Source organism: Cryptotermes secundus, unplaced genomic scaffold (genome assembly GCF_002891405.2).
Source record: "Cryptotermes secundus unplaced genomic scaffold, Csec_1.0 scaffold1114, whole genome shotgun sequence".
Taxonomy (NCBI): Eukaryota; Metazoa; Arthropoda; class Insecta; order Blattodea; family Kalotermitidae; genus Cryptotermes; species Cryptotermes secundus.
This window is the reverse complement of record NW_019737401.1, coordinates 120693-132888: the sequence shown is the minus strand read 5'-3', so window position 1 is coordinate 132888 and position 12196 is coordinate 120693. Positions and strand designations below refer to the sequence as shown.

Genomic DNA, 12196 nt, shown 5'->3' with positions numbered 1-12196 from the left:
AGCTGCAGTAAATTCAACGTTACGAGTTATCATAACAAGGGGTTGTTGCTATGCCTTTGATATTCCATCCATTTTGGCGGCAGTAGATGTCGTAGGGGTGACCACAGAATTCATGAAGTTATTCTAAGAACTGGCTGGTATGTAGTGCACGAAAGCAGAGCTTAGCTGGCTCAAAAAAAATATTTATGGTCATCCCTCGAAACGACCACCAAGGTCAGTACGATAAAATGGCGTCAACTGGAGCGATAATACATGAAGGAATGAGTTCTTTTCCCCCCCCACACACACACCAGTATTGTCATAGGGGGTGACCACAGTGTTCTGCCTTAATTCGTGACGTTTTTCTAAGAACTCGCTGCTATGTACTGTGCGAAATCAATCGATCTTGCAAGAATAAATTTTTGGACATCCCTCTTCTAAGAATTCCAATTGAGTGTGTCAGTGTGGCCAGCTCAGGGCAATATGATATTATAAACACAGCACATATCACGTCTCTGCTGTTTATAACTTCATAGTAAAGAAAACACGCCATTCATAACAGTTCGAATGATGAAACCTCTCCCAAGAGCAACAGGAATTTTGCTGCAAGACAGGCATATGTAACGATGACTCAGCGCAGATAAACTCGTGCCTCCTCATATACTGTCCTTCTGACAACAGGCCAGCGAAAAATCTAACAATCTACAGCAAAACCATCAATTATTATGGGCGTTATAACATAGGTGTGCAGCTGGACGAAACATAGACGTCAAACCCCCGCAGACGATTTAAATACCTGACGAAACATACACGTCAAACCACGCTGAACGGTTAAAGTAATAATAAAATAACATTTAGGCTTTTTGGTGATGTTATGCTGAAAAGTCTGACAATATAAAACCTAATTTTAATTTTGACAATTTAAAGGAATACATTTGAAAATCCACTGAGGGACATGCTCATTCCATCTGATAGGGCCAAAAGACAATCTGAGGTCTGGGTTTTATCAAGTGCCATCTGGGAAAGTGGGGAGACCGATATGTTGTATCTACTGACAGCATAAATAATTAGGAAAAGTGTTTGAATGAATAATTAAATATATATTATTATTATCTGATGAATAATTAACAGTTATGCAAAGTAAATACAAGGGTTGGATAAAAAGTAGTGGCAACACTGCTGTAACATGAAAGATGTTCGTCAGGTGGCACTGTAGCTGATAACAGAAGTTCAGTTGAAGTAGTGCAGTGAGTGGCTCTGGTTGTGTTTCATTGGGTTGCATTGTGCATCATCTTGAAGTGCAGGAGCCAAGTTCAAGCACCCTAACAACATGTTTACGAAACAAGAACAATGCTCCTGGATAAAAATTGAAGTTGCATGATGTTGTAGTGCACAAAACTGTTATCAGGGACTGCGAGAAGCATGTGGTGATGCTGCTTTGCCATATCGCACAGTGGCACGATGGGTGCAATTGTTCCGTGAAGGGAGGGATGCCATTCAGGACAGCCGTTGTTCAGGATGACCCCAAGTCTACAACCACACAATTCAGCTTCTTGCTTCTTTACAGGATGTTGATTGTTGATGAGCTGCACAGGAGTTAGCTGCTGAGGGAGGCGTATGTCACAGAATCGTGCTCCACATTCTGCACGATATTCTTGGATACCGCAAAATTGCAGCATGTTGGGTACCCCATACAATGTCCAAGGTGCAACAATGGCAACATCATGCAATTGCACAGGACTTGTTGGACTGGTACCAGAGGGAAGGTGATGACTTCATTGGAAGGATTGTCACTCTAAATGAAACTGGGGCTCGCTCACATGAACTGCACTTGAAACGACAATCAAATGAATGGAAGCATCCTAGCTCTCCTCGTCCAAAGAAAGTGTGCCCTACACAGAGTAATGTGAAGGCGATGTTCATTGTGGCCTATGACATTGATGGAGTGATACTGCACTACACTGTACCTCAACGATAGACAGTAAACACTGCCTACTACTGCAATTTCCTGTGTAATCATCTTCGTCCAGCACTCAGGAGAAAGCGATGACACTTGTTGCCAATGAATCCCATCATCCTTCATGACAATGCAACGGCTCATACTGCTGACGCTGTCAAGGATCTCCTTAGCCGCTGGTGATGGGAGATATGGCAACATCTGCCATACTCACACAATATGACTCCGCGCAATTATGATCTCTTTGTCAAAATGAAAGAACCACTATGAGGGACATGTTACAACACAAGAGAGATTATTTGTGCTGTAGGGCGGTCACTGCTGGACATCAACAGAGGTGGACATGCTGATGGTGTATGACGCCCTCCACAAATTTGGCCAAAGGTGGTACACATGGGGGGCAATTATAATGAAGGAATGTAAGTGTGTTTATCTCAGGTAATAAAGTCATTTCAGAACTATAGAGGTGTTGCCACTACTTTTTATCTGACCTTTGTAGAACTGTGTAGAACTGACAGCATTATAATTATTGCTCAACACTGAAAGTTATAAATATAATTGGTGTAACTGTTCAAAAAAATTATGTAGTATGACAATAAGAATAGAACTTATGAAATGAATGAATTATTTCTACCACAATGAAATTAAATTTCGTGAAAGGTAATGATATGTTCATTTAGTGGGATGTGCATAATCTTCTTGAAAAGTTTGTAGACAACCAACTGGCAAATGAGAGACCAAGAATAAAGATGTAGGATTTAAAGTTCTCATGGTAGTGGTGGAGCCTCTTCTACAAGTTATGTTAGCTAAACTACTGCTGCACCTTGAATCATACAAACTGCTGGGCTGGTATAATGCTAAGTTACCTTTATCTACCACTGACTCCTCTCGCTGGTGGTCAAAACTGCGTGACCTGGGCTCTGTCTCTGGGCTGACAGGCCGGGCACCTGTGTAGGAGAGACTGCGCTGGGAATGCTGGGACACCAGCTCAGCTGACAATCCAGATGCCAGGTCCAGTGGGTCATGGGCTGGAGATGCCCTACATGTATGTAAACTTAAGATTAATTTCCATCAAAGAAACTTCCATCTCACAGCAATTCCATCAACTGTCTTCAAAATCATAATGTAACCGATCATTACCTTCCGGCCTAATTCTTAAATATTAATACTCAGGACTTAATACCAATCTTGCACTAAAGGTGACTTATACCACTTTTGCTGTAAATATTCGGAGAATTTTGCGGCAAGGAATGTGTAGATAAGAGCTACTAGAAAGATCTTTGACAGCTGGTGTGACATGTGAATCACTTACTCCTCCCACTAGCCCAATTAAATAAACTTCCAGAACATTCTCAAGCTGTAGAACAGTGTGGAAACTTCAAGAAAATTCTCAATGCAGAAGATTCTGGAAGTATTACATTATCCAAGATTATGTAAAGGACTGATTTCAGATGGCGCTAGACAGATCATTATAGTACAATTCAGTATGTGTATCTATAACAGTACAATAGCATCATCAGTATAGCAGTATTCAAATGTGTGTGTACAGTATTCAGTGTATTCATTACAAGCACTGGGCATCATGTACAGTTGTGTACCAGAAGAGGTGTATCCATGACCTAAAGTGACTAACTTGTAAAATTGTGTAGTGTGGTCAAATATATCAAGTCCTACAATTTTATCATCAAAGTGTGATTCAGTCACTTCTTCAGCAAACCCTCTCTCATTGGAGCAAGGCCCATAAAGCTCTGAAGAGAATCTCATGTTCACAACCTGAATATCATTCACTTTTCCTGCCCTCACGTCATTCTCAGCACTACAACATGGTTCTAAGACCATGTGGCGTCCACAACTATAATCAAGACTATATCATCGAGGGCGTAAGTGAAGAACTGTTAAAAGTGGTCATCCAACAAGTGGCTTTTAGGCAAAAGGGAAGAGTAGGGCTGATAAAGTGTCATCTAGAGTGGCTACTATGCACAGTCAAAATAATACAATCAAAACTGTCTCACTTTATCAGGAAGTCACCAAACCTCCTTATGTGTTGTATCAAGTGAATAAAATGAACATAAATGAATGGAGAAGCTTTGTCTGTTAATATGCTTCATCTTAAGAAATTGCAGAACGTATCTTCATGAAACTTGGTATTGAGGAGTTGCTGTTTTCATTTGCCAAGAAAAGGAATAAACTTTGCAGAAATTTGTAACATGCTGAGATCCTGTGTCAAAACATATTAGCATGATCCAAATAAGATTCTCACTTCAACAGTGAAAGTCATGGATAGTCACAACTATTCTTTCATGAACAAGTTCTTTGATACGCATTAGATTTTCATTCATATTACTCATGGAAAGACATCCAGAGAATTTAGGATTGTTAGCTGACATCACCCCATTTTCGAATTTGGAAAATCAGTAAAATGTTTCATTTCTGCTCACTGTTTCCTTTCCAAAAGCATATTTTAACACATCATATGTTTCTATAGCAGTTCTGTCTAAGTCTGAAGCTCTTAATGCACTGTTCTTTGAAATCTACAATTTTCTGCTAACATGAAAATCAGAGAAGGCACAACACAGAATCTTAGTTTATAGGGTGAAACTTTTGAGTGATGCAAGCTACAACTTTAAAATGAATGTCAAATAACAGCAGATTCTACTCTACCTCCATCTAGCAGATAAGTATTGAACTAGGAGCTGTAGTTGCATTTTGTGGCCAGACAGAAACAATTTGATCATACCACATACTTCTATGGTACTGCATTTTATGAAAGAGGTGCCTGAACTAGGTCCTGTTATGCCCTGCCAAGAGGTTGAATTATGAAAGAAAGGAAGAAAGAAAAGAAATGGCACTCAAATGTCTATTTATAAAAAGAAGTGAACACCCAATAAAACAGCAAAATAAATAAATAACTAACAAGAATGTGACCTAGCAAGGTATTACATTTGCTTTAAGGCACTTTATGTCGGGTAACATGTTGTAATACGAGATATGTTCATGGTTTAAAATAGGAATCATCATGAATAAACAGCTAAAAGGTAAAGCTGTCCCTCTATGTTTTCTTGACCTCGGTACTAGTTATTCATGAGTGGTCAGCTTGATGTCCCAGCAGCTTTACTCCTACAGAAGGAGCCCCCACTACCCATTAGCTAAGAGGCTGGGTTGGCCCCAGAACCAGTCTGGATGATGCGGAGAAGAGAAAATTCTTCATCCTAACAGGACTCAAACTCTGACCCCTCCATTGTCCAGGTTGTAGCCAGTTGCTACCAACATTAACTGATAAAAGCAGTTCATTTATTTTTCAGATACTATAAAAGATTTGCAGGACAACAAACCATTATGTGGCATAAAGCAAGGGCCACTCTGCACATATAACATGATGGTATCAAGCAGGTTGGTACAGTAGCAGCGCCCTAGGCTTGCATTCAGGAAGTACCTCAGTTTGAATCCTGGCCAGGATGGGGGATATACTGACTGATGGCTTTTGTGGTTTTTCTCAGTTCTTCCAGGCAAACATAGGAACAGTACACTATTTAGGCGATGATCAGACTTACAATATACCTTATAGGGATCGGTTCTGATGCAAGACGGGCTCCCTGCTGCTGCACCTCTGGCTTCTCCGATGGGGGTGACTCATCTGAAGGGGCAGGCGATCCCTAATCACAACATTAAGTTAGGGCCAAGATAAATAAACTCTCTGGAAACATATGGTATTTGGCTTGCTCTCATTAAACACTTTGGTCTCTACAAATAAAATATTTTGTACCAGAGAGCTTTGTGCAGTACTAGAGAAACTCCTGGTCCCAATCAAATTCACTAACAGCATTAAGGTAACTTGGATTTATTTAATTTCTCATCATATATTATTCTATTCACTACTTGCTCTTTTACCAGCTTTATCATCCTTCTATCTTGTATCATAACTGCCATTTTCAGACCAAAAGCAATTAATTTTTCTAAGGTATTATTCTGTAATAGTAGTTCTGTCTCACACAGTACTGAATATTTTTATGGTCTGACTATTTCCCTTGCTTGTATTTAACATATCTGATTACCAGTGCATGATCAGGTTCCAAATGATAATATAATTTTATTACTGTTCAAATATCTATGGAACAGCATCTCATTTTCACAGGAACTGGCAAACTGCAGATGTTTTTAATAGATCGTTTTCAAAGATCAGTTGGCCATGTGCCACTACTCATGAAACCGAAAAAATTATAAAAACATTATTACAGCTGAAGAATTTTTGTGGGTATGAGGAGATCTCAAGTAGAATAATTAAACTGAGTGCTCCTTACATGATTTCACCATTAACATATATTTGTAATGCTATTTTGATAGTACTGGTGTATTCCCAGATAGATTAAAAAATGCTTTTCTTCAATACGTTAGAAGAAAAGCAGTGGCATGCACACAGACAGCCAGCACAAAAATAACACGCAAGCTGTGCTGAATGCAAGAGGTAGCCGCTGCAGCACACATAAGCACAGAGCAGGTGTCTCTGTGATTTTTGATTTTAAATTTAAATTTTAAATATTAAAGCTAAATTGAGAATTTAAAATTTTAAACCAATCGACGAGTCAATATTAATAAAGGTTTTTAACATAACTGACAAAACTGACAAGGGGAGTTCTGGAATATTGGGTGCCAACTGACGACAGAGAAATGAACAATTGGAAATCTGGAGTTTAAATGTTAATATTGAGTGCAGTGTGACAGCTACGTGAAGTGAAATACACCTGATGATGGCAGGTTGCGGCCGAAACATGTAGTGTGAAAGAAAGGGGACAAGAACTACAATAAAGTATTACACTTACAACGGAGTTTGTATTATACATATAGAAGTGTGGAATGTAACAGGATGCTTAAATATAATATGCTTTGGTTAATCCTTTTTTTTAAAAAAGGAAACATACATGAAATAGCTAATTACAGGCCCATATCATTGTTGATTTCATTCCCGAAAATGATTGAAAAACTTATTTTTTTTAGAGATTAATTGCGCATATTAAAGTGAAACAGGTATCGATTGGCGGGAAAGAAGATTGATTAGTAAATTGTACATGGATCAGAAAGTTAGAGTGGAACTGGACAGAGGGGAGACAAGAAGTGTGAAGATTGGAAGAGGAGTTCGACAAGGATGCTGTTTATCACAAATTTTGTCCAACTTGTACAGCGAATGCCTTACCAAGGAAGCTCTGGATGGGCTTGGAGACTTCAAATTAGGAGGGCAAATTATTCAAACTGTGAAATATGCAGATGACCTTGTGTTAATGGCTAAGGAAGAAACTGTGCTACAGGGTATGATTGATAGACTAATTGAAATTGGAAGGTGCTATGGCATGGAAATGAATGTGGAAAAAACGAAAGTAATGAAAATTTCGAGACAACCAACCCCAGTCACAAGAAAGATAGACCAAAAACAACTGGAGAATGTGAAATGTTTTAAATATTTGGGTAGCTTGTTAACAGATGATGGAAGGTGTACTTGTGAAATTAAATCTAGGATTGCCATGGCAAAAGCTGCATTTAGCAAGAAGAAGAATCTTTTTACCAGCAAATTGGACTTAAATTTGAGAAAGAAACTAGTGAAATGCTACATTTGGAGCATGGCTTTGTATGGGGCTGAAACTTGGACACTTAGGGCAGTAGATCAGAAACACCTGGAAAGCTTCAAAATGTGGTGTTGGAGAGGGATGGACAAGGTCAGTTGGACCGATTATGTGAGAAATGAAGAAGTGTTATTTAGAGCCAGTAAGCAGAGGAATATCCACGAAATAAGAAAACGGAAGGCTAATTGGATTGGTCATATCTTACGCAGTAACTGCCTTCTAAAAGAAGTTATTGAAGGAAAGACAGAGGGGCAGATAGAAGTGACCAGAAGATGAGGAAGAAGGTGTAAGAAGATGCTGGATGACCTTGGGGACGGAAGAGGATATTCTCATTTGAAAGGGAAAGCTCTAGATCATATTAAGAGGAGGAACTGTTTTGGAAGAGACTGTGGACCTGTCGTCTGACAGATTACTGATGAATGAATGAATTGAAGTGAATGTATTTTGGCTCCTGAACAGTATGGATTTAGGACTCATTTTTCGACTGAGAAGGCAGCCTTCTCTTTATTAGACAGTATTCTTACAGCTATGGATAAGAAGCACATTGTGGAAGGTGTTTTCTGTGATTTGCAAAAGGCTTTTGATTGTGTCAATCATGATATGGTAGATATGGTCATCAATAAAATTTCCTCTGCATGTTTTGCACTTAGAAATATAAAATATATAGGATCATTTGAAACTTTAAGGCTAATTTATTTTGCTCATGTACACTCTACTATGAGTTATGGGGTAATCTTCTGGGGTGGCTCCTCTTATGCTAAGAAGGTGTTTATTTTGCAAAAGAGAATCATTAGAAATGTAACGAATGCTAAACCAAGAGATTCATGTATGGAAATTTTTATGAAATTGGAAATAATGACATTATATTCCCAGTATATATTGTGACATATCTGTGCTATGCAGGAACTGTTGAGCCACAGAGGCCTTGGGGCACGCGTGCAATGTGAGAGTTGCTGAGTGTATCGGCGCATTGCTAAGCAACAACTCTGTGAACACTCGGATTGTGCAACAGGAAGTGCAAGTGATGTCACACGCCCCATTCATCCCGTAACTATGCAATGCTCAGTAAACAACTGAGTTAATATGGGCCACCGTAAAAAATTGGGTTGCTCAAAATAATATCGCATTTAAAATGGATGACGTCATTAAACTGGCAGACTAAAAATAGGCTTCCAAAACTGCAGAAGAATGGCAACGTAGGTGCCAACATGTAAGGAACATTGAATAACAATTAATGGCATGGGAAGGCCTTTTGGACGCAGGATGGGAGTTCGTCTTCCATTTTGGCGGTGATAGAGATGACAGTTCTGATGATAGCTCCAATTCATCTGGTGGTGACGAGAAAGGACAGGCATGTGGAGATGATATCTATGCAGACATTGCCGGTGTTGCCTCTTTAGAACAGACCCATGTTATACGTAAATATACTCTTAATGTGTGAGGGTAATTCCAAAAGTAAGGTCTCCTATGTTTGAAAATATAAAATAAACATTTATTTTCAATTTTGGATACATCAGTTGAATCTTGAATATGTACTCATTTCTCTACATAATCGCCATTTTGGTCGATGCATTTTTGTAGGCGCAGTGGCAGTTTTCGTATGCCCATGTCATACCAGTTCACCTCCATGCTGTTCAGGAAACTTCGAACCTCAGCTTTCACCTCATCGTCATTGTTGAAGCGCTTTCCAGACAAATGTTCTTTCAACTTTGGAAAGAGACAGTAGTCACTGGGCGCCAAGTCCGGACTATAGGGTGGATGGGTGATGATGTTCCATCCAAACTGTTGCAGTTGAGCGATGGTTTGTCGGGCAGCATGGGGGCAAGCGTTATCGTGGAGAATGCTTACGCCCTTGCTCAACATCCCTCTTCTCCGGTTCTGAATCGCCCGCCTGAGTTTTCTCAGTGTCTCACAATATCTCTCAGCGTTTATTGTGGTCCCAGTTTCCATAAAGTCAACCAACAATACCCCGTTTCGATCCCAAAACACAGTTGCCATGACTTTACCGGCAGACTGTGTTTGCTTGAATTTTCGAGGCTTAGGCGAAGAGGAATGCCGCCACTGACGTGATTGTTGTTTTGTCTCAGGTGTGAAGTGGTACGCCCAGGTTTCGTCGCCTGTGACAATTGAATTCAAGAAGTTGTCCTTTTCGTCAGCATAGCGGCGAAGAAATTCACGGGAAGAGTCAACTCTCTGCCGTTTGTGGTCTTCCGTGAGCATTCGCGGGACCCATCTTGCGCACACCTTCCAATAATTCAACTTCTCCGTCAAAACCCGATAAATGGTGGTTCGGGAAACCTCGGGAACCGAAATGCAGAGATCATCGAGTGTGATGCGCCTATCCTGACGCATGACTCGCTCAATCTTCGCGACTGTCTCGTCAGAAATTGACGGTCTCCCAGTTCTTTTTTCGTCATGTATTGCAGTACGATCAGATTCAAACTCCCTACACCACTTGCGGACGTTCTTTATGTCCATGCACGACTCGCCATACACTTCCACCAATTGACGATGAATTTCAATTGGTTTAGTCCCTTTTGCGTTCAAAAACTGAATAACTGCGCGAATCTCACACTTCGCGGTTTTAGTAATCGGGAGCTCCATTTCTAATGGCAACCATGCCAAGACTGAGCATCCTAGCTACGTGCGCGCATTCTTGGTGGTATTGGGGGGAGTGGGGGAAGCAACGAATGCAACAGGGTTGCCAACAGCCGCATGAAAAATTACCCAGCGCTTTGGAGACCTTACTTTTGGAATCAGCTACGTATGTATATAACAGTGAAAAATGTATAGTAGTGTAAAGTGCATAATAGCCTGCCATTCGGCACTTAAAACTTAACACTGGATGTGTGAGCATCAATGAGACTAAACCACCATCACTATGCAACACAATGAGGTAAGAAGTTATTTCCTTTTGAGAATGCATCTACTGCATTCCCCGCCACACTTGTCAGCATGCTGGAGCTCTCCCTGCCACTACAAATACATCTCCTACTCCGCGTCGGAGGGCTGTCAGCTCTAAGTACTACAACTATACATGTACCTATAGTGAATATAACAAAATTTCACAAAGGAGTGTATATATCAGGAATTGAAGTTTTCAATCATCTTCCTCAACCAATAAAAAATTTGGCCAATTATGAGAAATGTTTCAAATCGATATTGAAGAGGTTTCTGTATAATCATCCTTTTTATTTTATAAATGAATATTTTCAATACAAGGATGACAGAGTCGGTAATCTTGATACATTTTGTACAGTTTTTAACGTGTAACTTATTATGTTGTTTTAACCTTTGTCTTTTCTGTCATCTTACCTGACGGGTGTACATCTTACTGGATTTGAGGTGCTCAGCTGATTGCCTGTATCAATAAGTAACCGTACTAGGACCGAAAATATCTACAATGTCATCTTCAGTTATTTTATTTCATAAGATAGATGTAATTATGATATTTTATACTTGTGTTTGTTAATTGAACTTCTAATATACTTTAATATTGAAATTTTGTGAAATGTATATGTTATGGTTGTGTTGTGTAATGGGTTGCAATTCAATCGAATATAACTTGAACAATTTCCACTTTTTTGTGGTTTGATTATCACTATGTATAATTTCGTTTTATGACTGTTCTGTATGTGACTGAGTTATATTTTATGAACTGTTCTTGTGTACATTTTGATTTAATAGTGACTTGTTCTATATTCTAGGCTTAGGCCAAAAANATTTATTTTGGGGGGGGGGGGACCACTCATCCATAGTACAATTTCCTCTAATTTATTTTTTAATCTATCCATATTTAATATAAGATACTCCCTGATTCTTTCAACATTTATGTGGTCAAGATAAACCAAGAACTATTCATTTCCTACACAGGTAATGCCTTGTGAAAGGTATATTGTATGCACATCTTTCTACAAGTTGTTTCTAGATGACATTTTTGTCACCTTCAAAATCCTAAGAGGAAACCAAATTCCTGTTTTGACACCAATCAGTATTTGAAGTTATCTATATCTATCTTTCTGGAATGTAAACAACTGACTACATAATACTAAATTGCTTTGTTGTATTACATTTTATTCCACTTCCTGATCTGCCTCTTAAAGCAGATTTCATTTTATTGCACAGAAAAATTCCTTTTTTTATTTTTAGCACTACTATGGAATATCCATTTGTTCATATATTTCACAGTAGTAACCACAGTGTCACAGAAAGTTGACTTTACTTTACTTTACGACATCACACATTTTAAGCATGGAGATATAGGAAAGAACTCACAGATTGCCCCCGAGTATAATCAGCTTTAGTGTGCATGGAGCTGGTCTCATCATCCAGCAGGTTTAACTCTGTCTCCTCCTCATCGATACGACTAGAACCCTTCTCACTGCCTTCACACTGTGCCCCACCTGAAGATGTGCCCTCTTCACTGCCCCCTCCTGCCTCAGACTGCAAAAAAGATTACAGCAATATTCAAATGGCAGGATCTTCCACATCCAAACACTATACCTATGCTGCTCAACAGTGATATTAGCTATCTTTGATATTTCTCCCTATGTCCAATACAAGCAAATACATTAGAAGTCTAAATTGTTAGAACCCTTCTGAATGCATAACCTCCACAACCTATACTTCAGTATTAAGATTAAAAATC

The 12196-nt window shown here is 39.3% G+C and overlaps 1 protein-coding gene across 13 annotated transcripts in view; it reads right to left on the bottom strand.

The window, feature by feature from the left end:
- LOC111870405 (inositol hexakisphosphate and diphosphoinositol-pentakisphosphate kinase) overlaps positions 1–12196 on the bottom strand; it is a 112280-nt gene that overhangs the window by 20011 nt on the left and 80073 nt on the right. For all 13 annotated transcript variants that reach the window (XM_023862662.2, XM_023862663.2, XM_023862661.2 and 10 more), the window contains exons 21-23: positions 11824–11991; positions 5495–5589; positions 2803–2975 (exon numbers count right to left, since the gene is read on the bottom strand). In XM_023862662.2, the coding sequence (XP_023718430.1) occupies positions 2803–2975; positions 5495–5589; positions 11824–11991 (436 nt within the window). The remainder of the gene's footprint in view (positions 1–2802; positions 2976–5494; positions 5590–11823; positions 11992–12196) is intronic.